The 27,722-nt window shown below is 37.9% G+C and overlaps 1 protein-coding gene across 5 annotated transcripts in view; it reads left to right on the plus strand.

The window, feature by feature from the left end:
* The window catches only part of KATNAL1 (katanin catalytic subunit A1 like 1), a 121,494-nt gene that overhangs the window by 92,962 nt on the left and 810 nt on the right, over positions 1-27,722 (plus strand). For 4 of the 5 annotated variants that reach the window (XM_045188152.2, XM_045188154.2, XM_045188153.2 and 1 more), the window contains 3 exons: positions 10,643-10,777; positions 17,197-17,323; positions 18,592-27,527. In XM_045188152.2, coding sequence (XP_045044087.1) covers positions 10,643-10,777; positions 17,197-17,323; positions 18,592-18,790 — 461 coding nt within the window. In that variant the 3' untranslated portion in view covers positions 18,791-27,527. Of the gene's footprint in view, positions 1-10,642; positions 10,778-17,196; positions 17,324-18,591; positions 27,528-27,722 lie in introns of those variants that run through there. The other variant, XR_008426437.1, reaches the window with a different exon arrangement.

The following is a 27,722-nucleotide window of genomic DNA, read 5'->3' on the forward strand; positions in this document are numbered from 1 at the left end:
CTATGAGAAAACATAAAATCTGTTAAAACAAATATCCAGAGTATGTTGTTTTAAAAGAGCTATGGTTATCCACACTGTGGATATTTACTGAACACTTATAATGGGTATTGTACTAGGGGGAACCCCCAAAACCCTGCAATTATCTTCTGGAGGGCGAGCCTCTTGTAGTACAGGCTTCCCCCACTAGGTGAGTGTTCTAGGAACCCATCTGTATCAGTGTACCAGCTGGCGTTGCTGTGAGAGGCTGTGTTCAGCTTCTGTGAATTTTTTTGAAGACTTTTAGTGCATTTGCCCATTTCATGATGGGTGATTTACAAGTGTACCCACCCACACTGAATGTTCAGCAGTTTTTGACCAAAAATGGCATGACCCCCATGCTCCCACCTTCCCTATTCACCCAATCTCACCCTGAGCAACTTTTTTGTTTTCCTGGATGAAAAAAGTCCTCAAAGGAAAACATTTTGCTTATGTAGAAGAGTGAAACAAAAAACAGCAGAAGCCCTAAAAGGCATCAAAATCAATGGGTTCAAAAACTGTTTTGAGCAGTGGAAAAAAACATCTTGATAGGTGTATTGCATCAAATGGAGAGTACTTTGAAAGTGACTGGTTTAAACATGTAAGAAAAAATACACAATTTTTATAAATAAATCCCTGGTTTTGGGGGGTCACCCCTCATATATAGTGCCAGGCACTATAAGATAAATAAAATAATGTACTGCAAGTCCCTTCTCTAAAAGATTTTCCCATTTTAACTTATGTTCAAGTATGAAAGAATGAAATGACTATTATATTTTGGGGGATGGATATAGAGGAAAACATATTATATGCTTTAAAAATATCACTAATATGAATTTAATCAGCTGAATTTCATAGGGCACAGGTGGCAAACACAAGGCCCATAGGCCGAATCCGGCCCTCCACCTTGTTTTATGTGGCCCGGCACCTTGTTTCTACCTGGCAGCAGCTCTGAGCTCTCGCTTAACTGTTAAGGAGTAGTTACATTTATACAGTCCTAAAATTACATTCTGTCCTTTGAAGGCAACTGTGAGGCTCATGTGGCCCCTGGTGAAAATGAGTTTGATACCCTTGATTTAGGAGTATTTGTGACTGTTGCTGATAATTAATTGGACAGCCTGATTCTTTGTGATAATGATTCAAGTAGTAGTTTAGTGATAATTTATTAAGAAAACAGTATATTAAGCTGGACTCCTTTAAATCCACTACTTTGTTGTGCCAGGCTAGAAACTCTGATAAAGTTTGTAAGTTTTTGACATTTTTTTCACTGCATATTTTCCAGAGTTGTCATTATGTAGCCTGAAGTTTTTTATTCTAAAATTTTAATTCTAGATATAGTAGACTCTATATACATATGTTTGGTTTGTTATAAAAAGAAACAGCATTTTCAGTAGTGACTAATTATTATGTTAATTCTTAAATTTGTTTATTTTTTACAAGTCACTTAGAAGTTTGAAGGACAAAATTATTACAATATAACCTGCCTTTCAAAATTATGATTGTATACTGTTATATGAGTATTACATAAATATGAATCCCTTTCTGTTCTCTTTTCTTGAGAAAATCAAATAAATTAGATTAACAAGTAAAATAAAATTTTTTAGGAGGGTGATTCAAGATGGTGGTGGAGTTGGTTGAAGTTACACTCACCACCTCCCAGGACCAAATTGGAGTTATAACTAAATTATAGAAAAATAAATATGAATAGCCAATTGAAGACTAGCTGGACAAAGTCTTGTAACTACGGATCTGCATAAGAAGCCATGCTGAGACTGGTGGGAAGGGAGGAGGCTGAAGTGGCTCCACACCCATGTGAAGTTGAGAATGTGGAAGGATAGCTCAGCCTCAAAGGTGCCTGCTGAAGAGTGAGAGATCTCACCCCTCTGTTGACTCCCTAACCCAAAGGACAATTGCAAGGAAGAGGAGTCTATGTAACATCTGGCTGTGAAAATCCACAGGGATTCTGTCCACCAGGATGAGGCAGGAGATTGCTAGAATTCCAGGTGCCCTCCTTAAGAGCCAGTGCACAAAATCTCATCTGCTGGCACACCCTAGGCTCTGGCAGAGGAATGAGATTGGAGTCATACAGGAACAGATTAGATTGTGCGCTTTGGGGGAGAAGGCTGGAGGGACGGCCACCAGTGTCCCTGTGCTGAGTCCCTGTCCCATGCTGCTCACCGATGACATCTTTCCTGGGTTGAGCACTCTTCTCCATACATCAGCATGCACTAGCCCCGCACTTTTGACTCCCCGTATCCTCACCCTGCCAAGCTCCCACCCTGTGTAGGAATCAGCAAGTTGCGACCAGCCTGGGCTCCCGTTGCAGACTTTCTTGGAAGTTTCGGCGCACTTGGGGTATTAGAGATAAGATGCACCTGGAGAGACTGGGTGGAGTGGTTTTAGGGTGAGGGGCAATTTTCCCATGTGTTCAATAGGCATTGCCCCTCCACCACATCAGCCTGAGGAGGTGTACTGTCCACACCCTTCCGACTCATTCTAGCCCCACACTGCCAAGCTGGCATCCTTCAGGGATTCTGCTGGCTGTGGCCAGGATGGACCTGAGTTGCAGTCTTTCTTGGAAGGCCCAAAAGGAGGTCGAGGCAGACTAGGGATGTGAGAGATGTGCACAGGGAGAGACTGAGTTGTGTGGCTTTAGGGCAAGAACTGCTTTTCCTGCATGCCTCAACTGGCACCACTCTTCCTGTGCAGAGCCCTCCCTTCACATGAATAAATCTTAATCTTTTTTAGCCTGATACACTTTTCTGGCTCTACCCTGACAAATCTCTAAGACCATACTCTGCAACAAAAGTCCTTGGTGTGCCCTGAGACTTTTGCTGAGTGGACTGAGAAGCAGCACTGGCACAGAGTTTGAATCTATATCAGCCTAGTGAATACCACTTGCCCCTACTCGGTGACTCAGAACCTGCCTCACACAACTTGTGTACTGCCAGAGGCTCTTTCAATACCTGAGCCCAATAGGCTGGTGGAGGTGGATCTCGGGGTACCTGGACCTCTTGCTGACCTGCCCCAGGCTTGGTGCTTGTGGAAGCCAGCCTCAGTATGTACACCAGGCCCAGCATAGCCAGCCACCAACCATAGATTGCTTTGTAGCTCCTAACAGGTACCCCACAGCCAGTCACAGCATCTCACAGTGATCTGCACAAGAGCCCATCCCAAGAGGCTTGAGTACCAACCACCCGATGGCTGGCTTTAGACCACATCCAAGATGACTCGATTAGCTCCCCTGGTGGCACACCCAAAGGGAGATCTTGGCAGGCACCAGACATGCTGGGGTGAATTCTGCTTTGTGGGGTCAACCCCCACACATCAGCTCATATACTGTGGTTGGTGTCAGTCCTCCCAGTCTGCCAGCCAATGGATGGCCAATAGTAATCAAGACTAAACTACTACAGGAGGGCTTACATAACCCACACAAGGGACATCACGGAGCACCCAGCCAAGGTGATTAGGGATACTGCCCCACTGAGACCTCCAGGATACCTACTACATATGACCATCTTACAAAGGCTGGGAGACATAGCAGATATAGCCAATACCCAGAAACAAATACAGAGAGTCAGCCAAAATGGGGAGACAAAGAAACATGCCCCAAATGAAAGAATAGGAGAAATTCTTAGAAAAAGAACCAAATGAAATGAAGGCAGGCAATTACCAGATACAGAGTTCAAAATTACAGTTATAAGGATACTCAGGAACTTAGGACTTCCAAAGAGATAGCAAGTATTAAAAGGGATATAGAAACCATTCAAAAGAACAGTCAGAAATGAAGAATATTACTAGAAGGAATCAACAATAGAATGGATGAATCAGAGGACCAGGTCAGCAATTTGTAAGACAAGATGAACCCAAGAAGGCCCATCTGAAAACACATGCTAATTAAAATGGCAAAAATTAAAGACAAAGAATCTTAAAAGCAGCAAGAGAAATATAGTTAGTTGCCTACAAGGGAGCTCCCATAAGACTATTAGGTAATTTCTCAATAGAAACATCTCAGACCAGAATAAATCGCACAGAGTATTCAAAGTGTTGAAAAGCAAGGACCTTACAACCAAGTTGACTCTACTCAACAAGGCTATAATTTAAAATCAAAGGAGAAATAAAGAGCTCCCAGACAAGAAAAAGCTAAAGGCATTCATTACTGTTAAACTAGAGTTACAAGAAATGTTAAAGGGACTTCTTTAAGAAGAAGAAATTTAAAAAAGAGGAACATATATATGTATAGTAAAATGGCAATAAATATGTATCTATCAGTAATCATTTTAAATATAAATGGATTAAATGCTCCAGTCAATAAAATACATATTAATATATGTTGTCTATAAGAAACCCACCTCAGAAAAAAAGACAGATATTGACTAAAAGTAAAGGATGGAAAAACATATTTCATGAAAATGGAACTGAAGGAAATCTAGGGTAGCAATACTTAAAGCAGTCAAAATAGACTTTAAAATAAAGGCTATAATAAGATACAAAGTAGGAGACTGCATAATGATAAATGGATCTAGGGAACAACATATAACCCTTGTAAACATCTATGCACCCAACACAGGAACACCTGAATATATAAAGGGAATTTAGATGAACCTAAATGAAGAGACCGACGGTAATGCCGTCATAGTAGGGGATTTTAATCTCCCAGTGAGTGACTGGATAGATCTTCCAGACAGAAAATCTGCAGCCTTAAATGACATACTAAACCAGACTGATTGAATTGTTTTCAGAGAATTTAAACCCAAAGGAGCAGAATATACATTCTTTTCAAGTGCACATGGAACATTTTCTAGGACAGACCTCATGTTAGGACAGAAAATAAATTTAGGAAGAGTGAAATCTTATTAGTCATTTTCTCTGACCACAAAGGTATGAAACTAGGTATCAATTACCAAAAAGTAACTGACAAACACATGAAGGTTGAATAACATATTCCTAAACAATGAATGGATTAACAGTGAAACTAAGGAGTAAATCAAAAGATACCTTGAGACAAATGAAAATGAGAACACAGTAACCTCAAATCTATGGGTCATGATGAAAGCAGGCGTTAGAGGGAACTCATTGCATTAGAGACCTACCTCAAGACACAAGACAAATCTCTAATAAGCCATCTAACTTTATATCTAGGGGAACTAGAAAAAGGACAACGAAGAGCCCAAAGCAAGTAGAAAGAAGGAGATAATAAATATTAGAGCAGAAATAAGTGAGAGAGTTTTAAAAAATACAAAAGATCGATGAAATCAAAAGAAGGCTCTTTGAAAAGATAAACAATACTGATAAACCTTTGAACACACTCATCAAGAAAAAACAGAGGACCCAAATAAAGAAAATTAGAAATAAAAGAGGATAAATAGCAACTGACACCTCAGAAATACAAAGGGTTATAAGAAAATATTACAAACAACTATGCTAACTAATTGGACAATCTGGAAGAAATGGATAAATTCCTAGAAACATAAAATCCAAGACTGAATCAAGAAGAAATAGAAAATATGAACATACCAATTAAAACCAACGAAATCGAAGCAGTAATAAAAAAGACACCCAACAAACAAAAAGCCCTGGGCCAAATGGCTTCACAAGTGACTTTTACCAAGGATTCAAAGAACTAACACCTGTCCTCAAACTATTCAAAAAAACTCAAGATGAAGGAAGAATTCTAACCTCATTTCACAAGGTCAGTGTTACCCTAATCCCAAAACCAGATAAAGACACAACAAGGAAAGAAAACTATAGGTTAATTTCACTGATGAACAGAAGCAAAATATTAGCAAACTGAATTCAGCAATACATTAAAGAGATTATACACCATGATCAAATGGGAATTATTCTTGGGATGCAAGGTTGGTACAGTATTTGCAAACCAATTAATGTGATACACAAGCTAAACAAAATGAAGGATAAAAATCATATGCTTATATCAATAGATACACAAAAACATTTAACAAAATCCAGCACCCATTTATGATAAAACCTTTCAGCAAATACAGGGAACATATAAGGGAATAAAGGGAACATACCTTACCATAAAAAGATCATATATGAAACCAACACCTAACATGCTTAATGGGGGAAAACTAAACGTGTTCCCCTTAAGATAAGGAACAAGACAGGGATGTTCACTCTTACCACTCTTATTCAACATAGTTCTGTAAGTCCTAGCCACAGCAATCAGATAAGAAAAAAGACATCCAAATTAGATAGGAAGAAGTAAAATTGTCATTATATGCAGATGACATAACACTATATGCAGACAACCCTAAAGTGTCCACGTAAAATCTACTAGAATTGATAAATGAGTTCAGTAAAGTAGTAGAATACAAAACAAGTATTCAGAAATTGGTTGCATTTTTATATAATGATAATACCAAAAAGGGTAACTAAGAAAACAATCTCATCTGCAATTGTATCAAAAAATACCTAGGAATAAATTTAACAAAGGAGGTAAAAGACCCATACTCCGAAAATTATAAGACATTCAAGAAAGATATTGAAAAAGATACAAATAAATGGAAGCATATACTGTGCTCATGGGTAGGAAGAATTAATATCATTAAAATATCCATACTACCCAAAAAGAATATATAGATTTAATGCAATTCTTATCAAAGTACCCATGGCATTTTTCACAGAATTAGAACAAATAATCCAAAAATTTATATGGAATTACAAAAGATTTTGAATAGGTACAGCAATCTTGAGAAAGAAAAACAGTTGGAGGTATCATGCTTCCTGATACCAAACTATACTGCAAGGCTGTAGTAACCAAAAGAGCATGGTACTATCATAAAAACAGATACATAGATCAGTAGAACAGAATAGAGAGGCCAGAAATAAATATATATTTTCAGTTAATACATGATAAAAGAGGCAAGAACATACAATGAGTTAAAGAGTCTATTCAATAAACTGTATTGGGAAAATAGGATGTACGTGGAAAAAATGAAACTAGACCACCTTCTTACCCCATATACAAGAAAAAATGCAAAATGGATTAAAGACTTACATGTAAGACTCAAAATCATAAAACTTTTAGAAGAAAACACAGGCAGTAAATTGGTATTTCTCTTAGAAATATTTTTTGTATATATATCTTTTGGGGCAAGGGAAACAACAAAAATAAAATGTTTTCATACAGCAAAAGAAACCATCAACAAAATGGAAAGAACCTACTGAATAAGAAAAGATATTCACCAATGATGCATCCAATAAAGGGTTAATATACAAAATTTATAAGGAACTCATACAACTCAACACTTAAAAAAAAACCAACCCAATTAAAAACTGGATAAAGGACCTGAATAGACTCTTCTCCAAAGAGGCCAATAGACATATGCAAAGATGCTCAATGTCACTAATCATCAGAGAAATGCACCTCACACCTGTCAGAATGGCTGTCATTAATAAGTCAACGAACAAGTATAGAGGAGGATGTGGAGAAATGGAAGCCTTCTTGTACTGCTGGTGGGAATTCGGATTGGTGCACCCACTCCATATGGAAAAGAGTACGGAATCTCTTCCAAAAATTAAAAATGGAACTGCCTTAGGACCCAGCAATTCCACTTCTGGATATATATTCACAGAAACCCCAAACAGTAATTCAGAAAAATATATGTACCTTTATACTCATGGCAGCATTATTTACAATAGCCAAGATATGGAAGCAACCTAAGTGCTTCTTAATAGATGAGTGGATAAAAAAGTGGTGGTATACCTTTAACTGGAACCTAATCAAGAAAAGAAAAAAGCAAGCAAAGTCTAACCAGAGACATTTAAATTAAGAACAGTCTGACAGTAAACAGAGGGGAGGTGGGAGGGGATAACGAGAAGGGTTTTCAGGAACTACTATGAAGGACTCATGGACAAAACCAAGGCGGGGTGGAAGCAAGGGAGGGAGGTGGGTTTGGCTGGCGGTGGGGTGGGGAGTGGTGGGAGGAAAATGCAGATAACTGTAATTGAACAACAATAAAATAATTAAAAGAATAAAAATATTTTAGTACCTAAAAAAATAGTGGTACCTATACACAATGAATATTAATCATAAAAACTGAAATTTTACTGTTTGCGACAATATGGATGGACTAGAGAGTATCATGTTAAGTGAAGTAAGTCAGAGAAAGACAAATTTCATATTATTTTATTTATATGTAGAAGTTAAAGACCCAAATAAACAAATAAAATAGAAACAAACTGCATCAAAACATTCTCCATATCCATGATTCTGTCTCTGTTCTTGTTTGCTCAGTTTGTTATGTAGATTCAGTTGTTGATAGATATGTATATGTTGCCATTTTATTATTCAAAGTTTTGATCTTCTTCTTAAATAAGTTCCTTTAACATTTCATATAATAATGGTTTGATGATGATGAACTCTTTTAGTTTCTCTTGTCTGGGAAGCTCTTTATCTGTCCTTCAATTCTAAATGATGGTTTTGCTGGGTAGAGCAATCTTGGCTATAGGTCCCTGCTTTTCATGACTTTGAATATTTCTTGCTAATCCCTTCTAGCCTGCAAAGTTTCTTTTGAGAAATCAGCTGACAGCATTAGGGAATTCCCCTGTAGGTAACTTTCTGATTTTCTCTTGCTGCATTTAAGAGTTTCTCTTTATCTTTAACCTTTGGCATTTTAATTATGATGTGTCTTGGAGTGGGCCTCTCTGCACCCATCTTGTTTGGGACTCTCTGTGCTTCCTGGACTTGCATGTCTATTTCCTTCACCAACTTAGAGAATTTTTCTTTCATTTTTTTTTTCAAATAGATTTCCAATTTCTTGCTCTTTCTCTTCTTCTGGTACCCCTATTATGTGAAGCTTGAATTGCTTGAAGTTGTCCCAGAAGCTGCTTACACTCTCCTCAGTTTTTTTGGATTCTTTTTTCTTGTTGTTCTGATTGGTTGTTTTTTCTTCCTTATGTTCCAAATGATTGATTTGATTCTTGGCTTCACCTGCTCTACTGTTGTTTCCCTATAAGTTGTTCTTTATTTCAATTAGTGTATCCTTCGTTTCTGAGTGGATTTTTTTATGCTGTTCCTCACAAAGTTCCTTGAGCATCCTTATAAGCAGTGTTCTGAACTCTGCATCTGATAAATTGCTTATCTCCATTTTGTTTAGCTCTTTTTCTGGAGTTTTGATGTGTTTTTTTGTTTTGTTTTGTTTTTTTACATATTAGGTAGAGCTGCTTTGACTCTATCCTGGTAGTGTGGCCTAATACAGTAGGTGCCCTGTAGGATCCAATGGCACAACCTTCCCCAACACCCAGACTGGGTACTCAGGGTGAGCCCTTCATGTGGGCTGAGTACATCATCCTCTTGTAGTTGAGCCTTGACTGCTGTTGGCAGGTCAGTGGGAGGGATTTACCCAGGCCAGTCAGCTGCAAGGACTGGCTGTGACCACTGACCACCAACCTCTGCCGTCCGTGGAGGATCAGTTGTGTGGAGGCAGGGTGGTGGTGCTCCAGTGTGGTCTATAGCTGTCTATTGGGTGGACAGGCCCTGGGGTTTCCCAGGTGGTACAGGCCAAGGTCAGCTCCTACCTGTGTTTTGCCTGTGGCTACCCTGCATGATCTATAAAGCAATCTGATATGGCTGCTACTTGTTCTGGACTTGTGGATTCCCAGGCTAAGCCAAACTGTGTATCTAGGTTGGATGCTGCTGGTGCCAGGCCTAGGGCCGATTAAAAAAAATAATAAAAGCAAACTCATAGGTACAAGCTCATAGATGATTACAGATGGCAGGTAGTGTGGGGCAGGGGCTGGGTGAAAAAGTGAAGTGATTAAGAACTACAAATTGGTAGTCACAAAATAGTCCAGGATATGTGAAGTATAGCATAAGAAATATAGTCAGTAATATTGTAATAACTATCTATGGTACCAGGTGAGTGCCTGAAATATTCGAGATCACTTTATAAAGTATATGATTGCCTAACTATGCTACACACCTGGAGCTAATACAAAATAATACTGAATGTAAACTGTAATTGAAAAATAAAACATTATTTTAAAGAAAATTAAAGTGTTTCAGGAACTCATGATTTTAGTGGAACTCACAAAAAGATAAAACAGCAGAAGATAAAACAGCAGAGTCTTTTATGCCTTTTCTTTCCTGAGGAACATACATTCATTCTCTTACAGGAAAAAAAAATGGTTTGTTGGATTACAGTCATGGAATAGATTGTGTGAATTCTTCTACCTCCTTTTTTTTAAAATTCTCACCCAAACATATTTTTTTATTGACTGTTTTTAGAGAGAGAGAGAGGAAGGCAGGGAGGGGGAGAGAGTATGAGAGAGAGAAACATCAATTTGAGAGAGAAACCAATTCGTTGTCTCATATACATCCCCTGACCTGGGATCAAACCTGCAGCTTAGGTGTGTGCCCTGCCTAGGAATTGAATCTGCAGCCTTTTGGTGTATTGGACGATGGGCCAACTGAGCCACCCAGCCAGGGCCTCTGCCTCCTTTTTTAATAGCTACCTGTTCATGTGTCTGGTTCTGCCACCATCCAGAGGTCAGAAAGACTGCATTATTTATATCACTGAGCTTGTCACCAAGTATGTGATTGATGCTTAGTAATGTTAGTTGAATGAAAAAATAATGGACTCTTTCCTCTTACTGTGTGTAGGAGTTGGAGGAGCTTTAGAGAATGATGATCCTTCTAAAATGGTTATGGTATTGGCAGCTACTAATTTCCCATGGGATATTGATGAAGCCCTGCGAAGGAGATTAGAAAAAAGGATTTATATACCTCTCCCAACAGGTACGATGCATTCCTTTTACAATATTTTGATTTTTTTTTTTGCTTCTTGTTACCTTTTTTCCCCCTCTTAATTATTCCACTGACATTCTGGTTAAAGAGTTTGTAGCATCACAAAACCTACTTGTAGTAGATGAGAGAACAGAAACCGTGGTGCTCTTAAATTCTTTACATTTGGAGCAGTGTTCATGTTAATAAATTAGGTAGGACATCTAAGTTTTTAAATTTTCATCTTGAAGAGTTTTTATTAAACCTTAAGTGTTTAAAAATAAGATTTTTTTGAGATATTTTTCAAAATATGCTGCTTTGAAAAATATTTTATCCTATTGACGAATTTAGAAATTTTCATAAGTGAATTTTTCTTTTTATATTGAGATATACAGGGAAATGTTCAAATCTTTAGAGTATAACTTGATGAGTTTTAACAATTGAATACTTCTGTTTAATTATTATCCTACTCAAGATGCAGGACATTTCTGTTACCCCAGGAAGTTTCTGTGTGCCTCCTACCAATTACTATACACCCTCCTTTACTTTCCTGATTTTTATCACCAAAGGTTAATTTTACCTATTACTAAACTCCATGTAAATGGAATCTGACATATGTACTTGTCTGTTTGGTTACTTTCACTCAACATAATGTTTTCAGATTTATCCATGTGGTTACATGCATCAGCGGTTTATCCATGATATCATACTACATTCTGTTTATTCTCTTTTTGGTGGATATTTGAGTTTTTTTCTAGGATTTGGCTATTATGAATGAAGCTAATAATATTCTGTACAAATCTTTTTATTTATGAATGTTTTCAGTTCTTTTGGGGAATGTAGATAAGAATAGAATAGGTGGATCATATTGTAGGTATATGTTTAACTTTATAACACCCCAGCTGTTTTCCTAAGTGTTTGTGCCATTTCATACTTTCCTCATCAATAAATGAGACTGAAGTACTTGTACATCCTTGCCAACATTTGGCGTAGCTGGTATTTTAATACTAGTTGTTTTAGTTAAGTGTGAAATGCCATCTTACTACGGTTTTTTAGTATGCATTTCTTTGGTGACTGATGATGTAGAGTACCTTTCCGTGTGCCTTTTGGTCATTGGCATATCTTTTGCACAGTGTCTTTCCAAGTCTTTTGTTCAGTTTTTAATTGGTGTATTTGTTGTTTTATTAATGCTGTGCAGTTCTTTATCATATACATGGATTGCTAATATTTTCTTCCAGTTTGTGGTTTCCCTTTCAATTTTATGTTGTCTTTTGATAAGCAGAAGTTCTAATTTTGATGTAGCCCTCCTGTCAAGTTTTTCTTTATGGCTAGTGCTTTTAGAGTCTTAAGAAGTCTTTGCTTCCCCCTGGAGGGAAAAGGTTTTCTCCTTCATGATATTTGGGGTTATGAGTGGGAAGGTCCTGTGGCTGAGGGTGACCCCACATGCCTGGTGATTGAGGCCCAGGGCCTCAACTGAGGCACCTTCATGTTACCTGTGGCCATACAATGTGGCTTCAAGATAGTCAGATTTCATACATGGCAGCTCAGGGCTCCAGGTGTGATTGTTCCCCTGGAAAAGGAGCAAGGTGCATTATTATTACCTAGTCTTCCTCTAGGTTAAAGCATTTATAAGCCCAGCCATTTTCAGGAGGGGGATTGGACTGCCTTTCAGTGGGAGAGTGGCAAGGCCCCCTTGTAAGAGCATGTGTGGGATAAGGGAGACTCGGGCAGTCATCTTGGTAAATTCAGTCTTCCATGGTCAACGAAAGTCAAGAAGTCACGTAACCAGACTGGTGGAGCTTGGCCTTACCTTAAGTCTCTTCTTAGTTCTTGCATCTAAATATGGCAGTATCCATATGGTCAGCCTAATGGACTCCTTTCTCTAGACCCCGTTATTTGATTCTGTTTTACTTTTAGACTAACCTCCATAGCTACCAAGGCATCATCAAGTCTCATATTTCCTGTCACATCAGTGTCAAAATTTTTTTCTTTTGTTTTTTTTTCCCCTGCAAGTTCACATCTTTGCTCTCCTGCTTGTGTCATTTGCCTTTTGTAGTGTTCTGTTGTACTTTTCTACTGACCTTTTTTCACTCTGGTATATGTATGCTTCTTTCTACTTCCATTATTTATGATGCCCTCATTCCCTAGCTTTTTTCTCTTCCCTTCCATTTAAATTTTATTGTTTTTCAAAGTCAACATTGAACTTTTGATTCCAAGGTCTTCTTTGCCCTGCCTATCTCCCTGTGTGGACTCCATGTCCCTGGGTGCTTCATCCGTGTTCACTGTCTCCCAGATGTTGCTTCATAGAAGGGATCTGGGTTTTCTCAGTCTCCCTGTACTCCTGTTTGTTAACTGATTAATGGTGGTAGTGATGGGACAACAGACATTTGCTGACTGTTGACCCTGGGCCAGGATTTCAGTGTATTAGCTCATTTAACTCAACAGTCTTATGAGGTAGGTTCTGTTCTTATCTTTATTTTACTATGAGGAAACTGAGGCACTGAGAGTTAAATATCCTGCCCAGGGCCGCAGAACAGGGGCATGAATACAGTCTGGCCCCAGTGCACCGTCATCCACCTCAGTGAACTGTCTAGGGTGCGTAAGGAGAATTGTTATCACAGTGTTTATTTAGATCTAGAATGTGTGTTAACTTGGCTGTGTAGCTGTGGCAGATCTTTATACTATTAACACATTAACCCCTTGTTATGTCCTTTCACAAGGCTATTACATATCATTAATTCAGTTTATAAAACTGAAGTTGAAGTATAAAAACTGAGTTGATAAATCCTACTTAGAATCTTTTAACAAATCACTGATACAAGCAGTACTAAAAGTTAACTTTTCCCAAATCATGGTTATTAGGGAAAAGGAGGATGCTTCCATCTAGGCTTCAGACCACTAGGCCCTCACTTATGAACAGGTTTATTTTACGAACAGCTCCAAAGTTCATTTAAGTTGTCTGTGTAGAACTGCCTTTGGAGGAGAGTACATTACATTAAACTTGGTGTTGAAGTTCTGATGGCAGGCCACAGTAAAACATTTGCTTTACAAATACAGTGGCTTTCTAACATTGGGAGTAAATGAGCAAAGTGATAATCGCTCACTAACTCACCTGCTCCATGTAGGGCACAATGAAATGAGTTCTCAATTCAGAGATCCTGTGGGGCATCAGGAGCACAGCCTTCTTCTGTAGCAGGGGACCCGGGAGTTTCCTCCCCTCCCCTCTTGCTTCCCACATCGCTGCTGAGTGGGGGAGTTTTTTGGTCCTATACCTGCCACGTACCATGATGAACTGCAAGGTGGGCTCATTGGTGAGGGATGACCAATGATAGGGAGCTCCCAAGATCAAGGAATTCTAGAAATAAAGGTTTGCTAGATACACCTTTTCTTTTTGGCAATTCCAGACAATACCTGGTTGCTTCTCTTTTCCACTGTAGCTGCTCTTTGCTTTGCTTTGTTTTACTTTGTGTGTGCACACATATGTGTGTGTGTGTGAAAAATATTACTCAGATACAGAAACATAGATTAAAATACTCAATTTATACAATATTTGGCAAAGCAAACAACCATCTAACCACCTCCTAGGACAAGAAGTGGAGCATTGTCAGACCTGAGAATCTCCCCATTATGTTCTGTCCCTAGCACAACTCTCTTCCTGTCCCCTAGCAGTAATCACTGCTATTCTTTTTATGGAAATAATTTATTGTTTTTCCTTATAATTTATCACCTAATAATGTAACCCCAAGCAAACATTTTTACCTCCTGTGGAACTTTACATAAATGAAATCACAGTAATTGTGTTTATTTGTATCTTGCTTCTTTTGCTCAGTATATTTTTCAGATTCATCCACATTGTGACATATAGATGCAGACTATATTTTTCCTGTGTGGTATTCTATTGCATTAGTAGTCTTCTGAGGCTGCCATAACAAAGTACCACAGACTGGGGGCACTTAAACAACAGATGACTATTTTCTCACAGTTCTTGCTAGAGTCCAAGATCAAGGTGTCAGCAGGATTGGTTTCATTCTTCTGCCTCTTTCCTTGGCTTGTAGATGGCCGTTTTCCCCATTGTCTTCATGTGGTCTTCCCCTTATATGTGTGTGTCCAGATCTTTTCTTGTAAAAACACATATGAGTGGATTAGGGCCCACCCGTATGACTTCATTTTACCTTTAATTGCCTCTTTAAAGACATCATCTCCAAATACAGTCACATTCTGAGGTGCTGGAAGTTAGGACTTCTACACAGGAATTTGGGGGGAGGATACAGTTCAACCCACAGCAACCATTATGTCATTGTACCACAGTTATATATCATATGGTTTGATGGGCATTTTGATTGTTTGAAGTTTTATGCTGTTAGGAACAGTGCAGCGCTGAACATTCTTATGCTGCGTAGTAGTGCAGATGCCTCAGCTCTCTGGGCCAGGACGGAACGTTCCCTCTGGGAGTGAAACGGTAGGTTGTGCTGCATCGCTAGAGCATCAGGAGGTAATCCTGTCTGTCTTCCCCGGCGGTCACTCCAGCGTCCCCCTGCCAGCACTGTGTGAGAATTCCTGTGGTTTCATATTTTTCCAGCACCTGGTACTGGCAGACTTTTAAATTTATACCAGTGTCTTGGTATAATTATTGTGGCTTAGTTTATATTTCCTTTATTATTAAAGAATTAATTATCTTTTCCTTTATTTATTGGCCATTGGATTTTGTAGTGGATTTTGTGTGTTTTTACTATATTACAGTATCTTTTGATAAATAGGAATGCTAATTTTAATATGATTAGGTTATCAATCTTTTCCTTTGTAGTCTATTTTTGAATATGTATCTTAAGAATCCCTCTCTGAGGTCATTAAGATGTCTTCCTGTTTTACCTTCTAAAATGCTTATAATTTTGCATCTTAATGTTTAGATTAGTAATATATCTGGCACCGATTTTTTTGTGTACATGCGAGGTAGGACCCAGCTTCATTTTTGCCTGTGGATAGTCAGTTGTTCTGACATGACTTATGGAGAAGACACGCCCTCCCTAACTGCTTGCACCACCTAGTCCTCAATCGGGTGTGCACAGTAAATGCTCTGATGTGCTTCCAGGTCACTGGTCTGTTTGTCTCTACAAGAGTGTCACTCAGGCGTAAATTTTACTGCTTTTGACGGCAGTTCCGCCTACTTTGCTGCTGTTCTTCTAGTGTCTTGGTTGTTCTTGGTTTTTTTCATTTTCATAAATTTTAGTTGGTTCCACAAACAGGCGGGTTCGGATCTTTATTGGAATGCCTTGGCTCTGTAAGGTCACTTGAGGGAGAATTGTCAGTGTCATGAAAGACAAACAAAGAATAAACACTGTGGAACTGTTTTAGATTAAAGAAAAGTAAAGAGATATGATGACTAAATGCAACAGGTGATGGGTTTTAAGAAAGTTAGAAAGGTCTGGGACAAATGGGGACATTTTAATCTGGATTGTATATTAGATGATCTAATGTACCAGAGTTAAATTTCCTGATGAGTGTGATAATTGCATTGATACTTCTGTTCTTAGTACGTACTGAAGAATTTAAGATGAAGTGTTGTGAGACCTACCACTGGCTCTCAATTCAAAAAAGGGCAGAGAGAAAAGGAAAGAAGGGAGTGGTAATGGCAAAATGGTGACAATTGGTGAATCTAGATGAAAAGTAAATAGCTATTTATTGAGTTTTTTACTTATAGATTTAAAAATTTTCAGGATAAACGTTGGAGAAAATTAAATTTCATTTTATATGTCAGGAAGTGGGAGAGAGCCAGTTCCAGACTAATTATGCATTATTTTAGTGTGCTATGTTAAGCGGATTTGCCACTTAAACTGATGGTAAAACAGCAAGCATGATTGCTTATTTAAAAAGTTATGTGGTTTGTTTGAGCTTTCTCAGACATACTGGAACAGCAAATGTCTGTGGGCTGGCTCTCCAGGTAAAACATACATTAATAAGCATTTTGTGCCAATTACAGCTTTCCAGAAAAAGAAAATTGGATTTTTAAAAAACTACTGGCTAGAGTTGTATAACTCTTTTCCTGTGTCATACTAAAGAGCTAATTAAGCAAAGTAATTCATAGGAGTTTGTAACAATCTATGAAGTCTAGTTTTATAAGACTTTTTTTACTAAAAGCATTTCTGGTGCTTGAATATTAATGTTTTTATTTTTTATAAAAGGATCTCAGACCCATTGTTCTCATAGCAAGTATCTTCACAATCTTTAAGGAAAACTCTGAGTTTCTTTCTATGTTTAGTTATTTCACCCAAAGCACATAGGAAGTCACATGTTTCCAGGAGCCATGCAGTGAATTGGAATGCCAGTGGACCCACAGTTACTGACTCTCTTTCCTCTCCTGAATGTTAATATGTGATTTCTCATCAAAATGATTTATAAAGAAAAACACGTAACAATATCAAAAAATCTTCTCACAGCAAAAGGAAGAACCGAGCTTCTAAAGATCAATCTTCGTGAGGTTGAATTGGATCCTGATATCCAGCTGGAAGATATAGCAGAGAAGATTGAGGGCTATTCTGGTGCTGATATAACTAATGTTTGCAGGTATTTTTTTTAATGATCTGTGATCTCAGGGATTAGTTATAGGATTGGCAGGAGGATTAGTCAGAAAGTCTGTGTAGTTATTGGCCCTTGACATGAAAACAGCCAGCCACCCATTTCCTTGGAATGATCTCTTGTTTGTCTTGTTTTTTCTACATACCTTCTTTGTTCATTGTTAAGGTAAATAAGAACATAAGAATATGATCATCTTCTCTATTGTTGTGGTTTTTTAAATTGTTGTGTCTAACTTTATAATGACTTTGACAACCTAAGGTAAATTTAGCCCCAAATTGGAGCCTGGCTGCATCGATGTAAAATAGTATCATTTAGGTTTGATTGGCATTATTTTACCATATGCAGATGAACAAAGTTGACCAGTTTGTGAAATTTCCCTTTCAATTTAGTGATACCATAATTTTAGAGAATGTACACCACTCATTGAAGATGAGTTTTTCTTTTAGTTCTTACTTCTCTAATGATACTTAAGTTTACATCAGTGGTCTTTCCTTAAAACCACAACAACTGTGTTTCACAGTTTTTTACTGGTATTTTTCCTCTGTATATTTAAGTGTAGTGGCACACAATAAGTTCAAATTAGTTTTTAATATCACTGTTTAAAATATTAAAAATGTGAAGTTTTGTTTGACTGGGCATCCTAATAGCTTTTTCATAAGCACTAATTGTCCATTTGTCCAAAACCTTCATAGTGATTTACAAGTGATCAGAATGGACTTAAAAATTGGATCTGGAGAAGTCAGATTTTTTTTATCCCTTTAGAATTTGCCAACAAATTCTCCGTGAAAGGAATTCTACATCCACTCTATGCAGATAAAAGCATGTCGTAGAGAGAGAGGTTCCTGGCTTTACCTCCTCTAATTAGACTGCAGACAAACCAGTATAAGATTTGAATTATCTTAACATTTAGCCATATGTTCATTTCCAAGAGCACAATTCAGTATTTCAAAATTCTACTTAAGTTTACTAAACTTCTTGCCTGTCTTTGAGGAATAAATAGGGAAAATAAAATTCAGTGTTATCTGAGCCCAGTATGGACTTTTAGGGTTCATTAACAATGCATTTTATGTTTAAGTCCTTTGCATCCTTTTAACCTTTCCTACACTGTCAGGATGTCTCTGAAATTAGAAAATTCTACACAAATCATAAAAACATATAGCATGATCTTTTTAATGTATTTCCTTAACTTTGTTACAACTGAAAGTGTTTACAGCATTTGCAACAATGAGTATTCACTGACTTTGGTACATTTCTAGGGATGCATCCTTAATGGCAATGAGACGGCGCATCAATGGCTTAAGTCCAGAAGAAATCCGTGCGCTTTCTAAGGAAGAGCTTCAGATGCCTGTTACCAAAGGAGACTTTGAGTTGGCACTTAAGAAAATTGCAAAGTCTGTCTCTGCTGCAGACTTGGAGAAGTATGAGAAATGGATGGTTGAATTTGGATCTGCTTGAATTTTTGTCAGCTCTCTCATTCTGGTATTTTTGTTTATAAAATGTGAAGAAATTCATGCATTTAAAAAATAGGTTTGGAAACTTTTCATTGGAGAGATTTTCACTTAAAGGCAAACAATCTAAAACTATACAGTGTAAATGTAGTTGGAAAATAAGAGAAGCTTACATAGAAAGCCTGATGGTCCCTGTCACCCGACTGTGTGCATTAATATTGCAACCCCAAACCAGGATGCCAGTCACCCGACTGTGTGCATTAATATTGCAACCCCAAACCAGGATGCCAGTCACCCGACTGTGTGCATTAATATTGCAACCCCAAACCAGGATGCCAGGGCAGTGGAGGGAAGGGATCAGTGTGCTATTGTGGAAGCTTGTTTACAAAAGATTTAGAAGAACCTCTATTTCTCACTTGCATTTGTTATCTTTTGCTTTTTGTGTTTTTCTATTCTTTGCTCTAAACATGAGGGCTCTAACACATGTTGACTTTAACATCAAAACTGAGGTTGTATCAGATTCATTATTCGTTAAGAATGATAGTTGTGGATTAGATAATGAATTTACTAGTTAAACCTCTAGAATTCAGCTCTTTACTGTTAGAGTCTATTATGTGGTTTGAATTCTTACCCTTCTTCCCCACACGATTTCTTCTATTATTAGCCTTTAATCATTTATTGAGCTCTGGGTAAGAATATCCTCACGTTTTGGTGGGTTTTGAGTCATTTTGCCAGGTCGTTTCTCTGGTCATTAGTATTTTTGCTGGTACTTCTCATATTTCATATTGGAAGGGTGGGAAGAATATTATGATACAGTGCACTTCTTCATTCTAGACCTCTGAGTTTGTTTTCACTTTTCTTTCAATGTGGTCAAACAGATAAACCCATGATTTTTTTCAGCTCCAACATTGTTTGATTTTTGTTGAATTTGACTTTTATATTCTAAGTAAATACTTTTGTATTCTGAACAAGTCTACTCTCTTGTGACTAATGCAAAACAAACAAAACCAAATTTATAGTTTTCCAGACAGCTTGTTTAACAAAATAGCATTGTATATAATGAATGATGTTCATTTGAAAATTTTTAAATTGTGATTTGTCATGGTTGAGAACTTGGGCACACAATAGAAAGATTAGGATAGAAAAATGCCGTGCTTAGTCAGTTCAGCAGGAATTAGACCGAAAGAGGCCATGAAGAGTAGTCAGCCTATATCTAATCATAAGTGGAGTGAGTCTTGTGGTGTTTAAACTTACATTTGTTTAAAATTACATTTATCCTATTTTGATTGGGCAGCCTATGCTTTAATGGTCAAGTTTTTAAAATTTGTATTTGATGATATCCTGACTTTTCAATTTTAGAGAGTACCTACTGGTTTAAAACTAAAAACAAACATAACTCTTTAGATACTTTATAAAAAACCTTTTAGTATCTTAGGAGATTTTTTTCCCCTATTAAGAACTGTGATTTATAGATAACTTAAATTTGACTGAATTCCAGTATTCATCTAATGCTATAAATTACCCACTTTCTTCTGAGGGATAGATTATAAGAATTTAAATTATAAGTTTTTTAAGATTTTAAAACCATTATTTTATTTTAACTTGAATTCATCTTAAAAATCAGATGATAGAAGTTTCCTTTTATTCATTTCTTTCTGCCCATTTTTATTTTTATTAATTTTTATGTCAGTTACAGTTGACACACAATATTATGTTAGTCTCAGGTGTACAAACCCTTAATTAGATATTACATAACTTACTAAGTGATTATCCCAATAAATCTATTACCCATCTGACACCATATGTAATAATTACAATATTATTGGCTATATTCCTTATGCTGTACTTTATATCCCCGTGACTATTCTATAACTAAGAATTTGTATACCTTAATCCCTTCACCTTTTTTACCCATCCCCCAACCCCACTCCCATCTGGCAACCTTGAAAATGTTCTGCATATGTGAGTCTGTTTCTGTTTTACTTGTTCATTTATTTTGTTTCTTAGATTCAATTGTTGATAGATAATATATTTATTGTCATTTCATTGTTCATATTTTTTGGTCTTTTTTTTTTTTTTAAAGAAGACCCTTCAGCATTTCACTCAATACTGGTTTGGTGGTAATGGACTCCTTTAGCTTTTTCTTCTGTGGTAAGCTCTTTATCTGTACTTTGATTCTACATGATAGCTTTTCTGGGGAGTAATCTTGGTTGTAGGTCCTTGCTTTTCATCACTTTGAATATGTCTTGCCACTCCCTTCTAGCCTTCAAAATTTTTTAAAAAATATTTTATTTTTTTAAATATATTTTATTGATTATGTTATTATAGTTGTCCCATTTCCCCCACTTTATTCCCTTACGCCCTGCACACCCCCTCCCACCCACATTCCCCTGCTTTAGTTCATGTCCATGGGTCATACGTATAAGTTCTTTGGCTTCCACATTTCCTATACTATTCTTAACCTCCCCCTGTCTGTTTTCTACCTACCATTTATGCTACTTATTCTCTGTACCTTTCCCCCCTCTCTCCCCCTCCTACTCCCCCACTGATAACCCTCCATGTGATCTCCATTTCTGTGATTCTGTTCCTGTTCTAGTTGTTTGCTTAGTTTGTTTTTGTTTTTGTTTTAGGTTCAGTTGTTAATAACTGTGAATTTGTTGTCATTTTATTGTTCATATTTTTTGTAGACAAGTCCCTTTAACATCTCATATAATAAGGGCTTGGTGGTGATGAACTCCTTTAACCTGACCTTATCTGAGAAGCACTTGATCTGCCCTTCCATTCTAAATGATAGCTTTGCTGGGTAGAGTAATCTTGGATGGAGGTCCTTGCCTTTCATGACTTCAAATACTTCTTTCCAGCCCCTTCTTGCCTGCAAGGTTTCTTCTAAGAAATAAGCTGACAGTCCTATGGGCCCTCCTTTGTAGGTAACTCTCTCCTTTTGTCTTGCTGCCTTTAAGATTCTCTCCTTATCTTTTATCTTGTGTAATGTAATTATGATGTGTCTTGGTGTGTTCCTCCTTGGGTCCAACTTGTTTGGGATTCTCTGAGCTTCCTGGACTTCCTGGAAGTCTATTTCCTTCCAGCCAGACTGGGGAAGTTCTCCTTCATCATTTGTTCAAATAAGTTTTCAATTTCTTCCTTTTCCTCTTCTCCTTCTGGCACCCTTATGATTCAGATGTTGGAGTTTAAAGATGACCTGGAGGTTCCTAAGCCTCTCCTCATTTTTTGGAATTCTTGTTTCTTCATTCTGTTCTGGTTGAGTGTTTCTTTCTCCCTTCTGGTCCACACCATTGATTTGAGTCCCAGTTTCCTTCCCTTCACTGTTGGTTCCCTGTACATTTTCCTTTATCTCACTTAGCATAGCTTTCATTTTTTCCTCTAACTTGCAACCATATTCAACCAATTCTGTGAGCATCCTGATTACCAGTGTTTTGAACTGTGCCTCTGATAGGTTGGCTATCTCTTCGTCGCTTAGTTGTATTTTTTCTGGAGCTTTGATCTGTTCTTTCATTTGGGCCATTTTTTTTGTGAGTGTGTCAGCACGCCTGTTATGTAGTAAGGGGCGGGGCCTTAGGTGTTCACCAGGGCAGGGCAACCCAGGTCACTGTGTTGTGATGCTGTATGTGGGGTAGGGGTCTGAGAGGTAACAATGTAGCTAGCTACACTCCCTGCCAGTTTTCAGTCACTTCTCCCGCTACCCACAATCAAGTTGGGCCTTTCTGGTGCTGATTCCTGTTGGGTGGGTTTGTGTACATTCTAGGACCCTGTGGGTCTCTCCAACAAACTCTCCTGTGAGGCCTGGAGTTTCTCCCACTGCTGCCTCAACCCCACAGGTGTTTTTAGTCAGAGGCTTTGAAGGCTTTGTTTCCCCGAGCTGGAACCCTGGGTTTCTTGGTCTGTCTTGCTCCCCAGTTGTTCCTCCTGGTTTATCTGCACACGAATGTGGGACCAACTGGTCCGCTGGCCGCTGACTTGCCAGCCCCAGTCCACCAGCCCCCGACTTGCCGCCAGTCCTCTCTGCCCAGCTGCCCCTCCTACCAGTCTGGATGTTTCTTCTTTAACTCCTAGGTTGTCAGACTCCCATACAGTTCAGTTTTCTGTCAGTTATGGTTGTTTTTTGTTTTTAAATTTGTTATTCTTCTTTTGGTAGTGCAAGGAGACACAGTGTGTCTACCTATGCCTCCATCTTGGCCGGAAGTTCTCTAGCCTTCAAAGTTTTTGTTGAGAAATCAGCTGACAGTCTTATGGGAACTCCCTTGTAGATAACTAACTGGTTTTCTCTTACTGCTTTTCAGATTCTCTGTCTTTAACCTTTTGCATTTTAATTATGATATGTCTTGGTATAGGCCTTTTGGATTCATCTTGTTTGGGCCTTTCTGTGCTTCCTGGATTTGGATGTCTATTTCCTTCACCAAGGTAGGGAAGTTTTCTGTCATTATTTTTTCAGATTGGTTTCCAATTTCTTCCTCCCTCCCTTCTCCTTCTGGCACCCCCATGGTGTAAATGTTGATACACTTGAAGTTGTTCCAGAGGCTCCTTACACTATCCTCACTTCTTTGGATTCTTTTTTCTTCTTGCTTTTCTGATTTGGTGTTTTTTGCTTCTTATCAAGATGCTGATTTGATACTCAGCTTCATCTACGCCACTGTTGATTCCCTGTAAATTATTCTTCACTTCAGTTAGTGTATCCTTCATTTCTGACTGGTCCTTTTTTATGGATTTTATATCCTTTTTTTATGCTGTTGAAGTTCTCACTAAGTTCATCTACTCTTTCCCCAAGTTCACTGAGCATCCTTATAGGCAGTGTTTTGAACTCTGCATATAGTAGATTGCTTGTCTCCTTTTTGTTCTTTTTCTGGAGTTTTGTTCTGTTCTTTCATTTGGGACATACTTTAATTTTTTAAAATTTTCATCTGAATATATGTTTATTGATTTTAGGGAGAACAGGATGGAGGGGGGAGAGAGAAACATCAATATCAGAGAGAAACATCGATTGGTTGCCTCCTGGGTACTCCCCAACTGGGATCAAACTCATAGCCTAGGAATGTGCCCTGACTGGATCGAATCTGAAACCTTCTGGTGCACAGGACAATGCTGCAACCAACCAACTGAATCCCCTGGCCCAGACTGTTTCATTTTTAATTAAAGAAATAATCTCACTAAGGTAATCTTGCAAACTGTTGCCATCCAGTAACATTTTTTTTTCTGAAGTACTAGGAGCAATTGTTGAAGCTTGTTTGTTCTTTAGTTAATTAGATCATTTTTCCTGGTCTTGTGTTACTTCTCTTGGCATGTATTTCATTTCTGAAAAAAATTCTTCATGGATAATGATATAGTAATTGTGATTTTTAAAAATTATTAGTTAAGCAATGTTTGGAAACTCAAGCTCCCTGAAAGCTTATCTTTAGCAAGTTAAGTGATTCAGGTATGCTTTTTTATTTCCTTTGTTTCTTATTTTGTCCTGTCAGTGGATGCTGAATGCACTCGTATAGTGCTGAATGCACTATATCTTCAGCCCCTTAAACCACCCTGAGGACACCTCTCAGGTGTTCTGTTTTGCCTTGGCAGTACATTGTGGGTACACCATCGTTATTGCCAGACAGTGAGTTGCTTTACCCAGAATGAGAGCATTCTTGCATTTTGTTTTTTCTATGCTGCATTATCAAATTAGAAAGTTTTGGTCCCTATGATTCATCTGAAAGCATGAGTATTTTGGATTTTATAACACTGAAGTGTTAGGACTAGGTTTGTGCAGTTCTGTCTTGCATACACCTGATCAGGTGGTTCCTGCATTCAGCAGACTTGCTTTGGGTGCTTCCTGTGTACAAGAGCCCTGTGGGGGATGGGGCGGCGAAGAGCCTGGTGGGGGCTTTATGCTTATGGAGTTGGACCATGCAGCACAGGTCTGACAGGGCACTTTGCATAACTACACAGTGTGGCCTTGAGGGCAACTAAGGAAGTGAGTTTGCATTATAAATGGAGAGGCACAGTAATCTGGGTGTGCTTTGGAAAGAAAATAGGTAAAAGGTTTTCTCTTTTTTGCTCTTTAAATCTGTTTTAAAGTTAGAACTGATATTCATTTATCTGAAAAATATAACTTGCAGATCTGGCTAGTTTCATTAATCCGTTTTGTCATTTCTAAGCTACATGTTTATTGTAAACATGTACACCTGTAATTATGGTAGACATGTAAACATGTTACATCTTGTGTGTAAACATTTTGTTCTCCTAAGTTCTTCATTTTTTAAAGGAATTAATATTGATGAAATGTAACAGACAAGTGGCTCTTTAATGCAGACTGAAACCTTTTAGTAATGCAAGCAGGCAGTAGACAAGGGCATCACAGACTTTGTCTTCCGGTCAGTAGCAGCACAGGCATTGCAGAGTGGCCAGACCCACTTGAACTTGGACCTTGGTCTAGAAGTACCAGGACAGCTTGGAAGAGGACACACATGTGGTCTAGCTGCATAACCAGGGGCTTCATCTGAGCTCCTGAGACTGCAGTTTTTATGGCACAATATTTGATTATCAAAAAATAGGCTAAAATCACTGTGTAAAAAATGAGCAGGCAAGTGTCTGATGAATGTACTATGAACAAACAAACAGACACGTCAGGAAAAGTGTGTGTGTACAGCCCAAATGTACAATGTAATTGTTACTCTTCCACTTTGCTCCATGTAGCCTGACTGTATTACATATGAAATTATTGATAGCCTTTAGGTTTGGAGCAGCTTTAGTTCATTTGAATTCCTTCCTAGGAAGTTTCTGTGTGCGCTGTCAAAATCACAGTGTGAGTCATAAAATGAACCAGTTGACATGGTGGTTTCACTCTCCCCGAGCCTAACTTGAGAGGCACAGAAGGACTTAGGCAGGTCTTTCACGTTATGTGGGCTCTGGCTCCTTCAGTATTGTCTTGATTATTGAGTCTTTTTTGTGTAATACTAGATTCCCACTCTTCCTTCAATCTTATTGATGATAAATACCTTAGGATGCATCCTGTATGATAAGCATAAAGCAGTGGTCCCCAACCTTTTTGGCACCAGGGATAGTTTTGTGGAAGGTAATTTTTCCACAGAACGAGGTGTGGGGAGTGGTTTTGGGATGATTCAAGAGCACTACATGCAACTCACCTCTTGCTGTGAGGCCTGGCTCCTGACAGGCCCGGACTGGTACTGATCCACAGCCTGGAGGTCGGGCACCCCTGGCATGAAGCATTAAGGATACTTGCTGGCCTTTTCTAAGAAATGGCCATTTTAACTTACTTGAGGAAACGGTAGTAATTATTTTAATATTTTTGTATCTTTTGTTCCTTAACTTTATGATTGTATGATTGTTTTTATATACCACTTAATTTGTGATGCACATAATATTTATGTGAATCTCAGAAGCTGTCACAACAGAAAAGAAGTAGGAATTACAGTTGGAGGGAACGTTAGGGGATAAAAATAAACTCCAAATGTTTTATTCTCATCTTAATTAATTATTTTTGCAGGAAAAGCTAAAAACGCTGTTGTAATGACTGTGTTTACTTATTTATACTTTCAGTTTTTTCGTGCTTATTTAATTTTTTAGGACATTTGCTTTAATACTGTTTCTTAATGTGGAAACTGTATGAGTATTTTTAAAGTAAAATCCCTAAGATGATAGATACGTTTTTAAACATTCACAAATTAACAATATATTTTTTAGTTTTTATTAGGTTCTGGACCACTCTAGATGGAACATTTCTAAATTTCCAGGTGACTTGTTAATAAAACAGAAAAAAAATGTTATGGTAATGTCATGAAATTTATTCTTTTAATTTTACCATTCTCATTTCTTGATTGACCTTATTTTATATATGTGTATAAATAGGCTGGACACAGCTTTGCTTCGTCACCAGCAGGGTGTAGGTGTTTGCACATGTGGAAATCTGGCACAATAAGCAGGAAATTAGCATAGAGGTTTTCCTCCAAAAGAGGTCTCATTTGATTTTATGTTCAAAACTATAAAATGCACTTTTGTCTTACAACCTTGGAGATGACTAAATATTGCCCTGTGGAAACGTGGGTCTTTGCACGTGTTATGTCCAGACTCTACCTCAGCTAACCAGGCTTAGTTTTTGGTGCGAAGGAATAGAAACTGTACTTAAATTCAGTTCATCATCCATGCAGATTTGTGTGTTTAAGTGTGCCCTTCTTTATCTTCTTGCCCTCTTCCCATTGACTTTTTACTTTAACGCTGAAATCTGTATTTAAAATATTTGTCTTTCTTTCTCTGTCAAAGCCACATATTCAAATTAAGCTTCTGTGAAATGTCCGAATTATCCTTCCTGTCTTTGTTATGACCAGCTTTGTTACATGTCCTCCTAGTTTCTCATCGCTTCATAAGTGCAAGCTAACCTGACAACATGAAAAGTCTGGGAATCTAACTGTTTCCATTGTCTAAGAACCTAAGTACTTCATGAAAACACACAGGATGGACACACGTTGTTCGGATTGTGGGCGGCAGCAGAGTGACCTCCAGTTCTTACGGTGTGGACCGTGTCCAGCAAGATCACTTATGTTATGATGGTGTGTGTGTGTTGAGATTTTTGTTTCAGTGTTTGTCTGCCAGTATTTTGAACCTAATTTAAAGAAGATGTTTCTAAACTGTATTTATTAAATGTGATTTTCCTTACATTTTGTGCTGCTAACTTTGCTAGTATCATGAGCTTACTGTGTTTGTGCATAGGTTGTAATTTGGTAATAAATTTTTAGAGTGTTGCCTGTTGCTGCGGTTTTCCTTGTGGTTCAGATTTGATGTACAGTCACTGGTCCACTTAACGGACACCTGAGGGGAGTAACAGATCTCTTACTAGTAAGCAATGGCTTTCCCAGAATTTTAGTTCCTAAAGAACCACATTATAAATCTGACATTTTGTGTTTGCCATGAATTATACGAATAATTTCAAGGCA

The sequence above is a fragment of the Desmodus rotundus genome, chromosome 3, assembly GCF_022682495.2.
Source record: "Desmodus rotundus isolate HL8 chromosome 3, HLdesRot8A.1, whole genome shotgun sequence".
Classification (NCBI taxonomy): domain Eukaryota; kingdom Metazoa; phylum Chordata; class Mammalia; order Chiroptera; family Phyllostomidae; genus Desmodus; species Desmodus rotundus.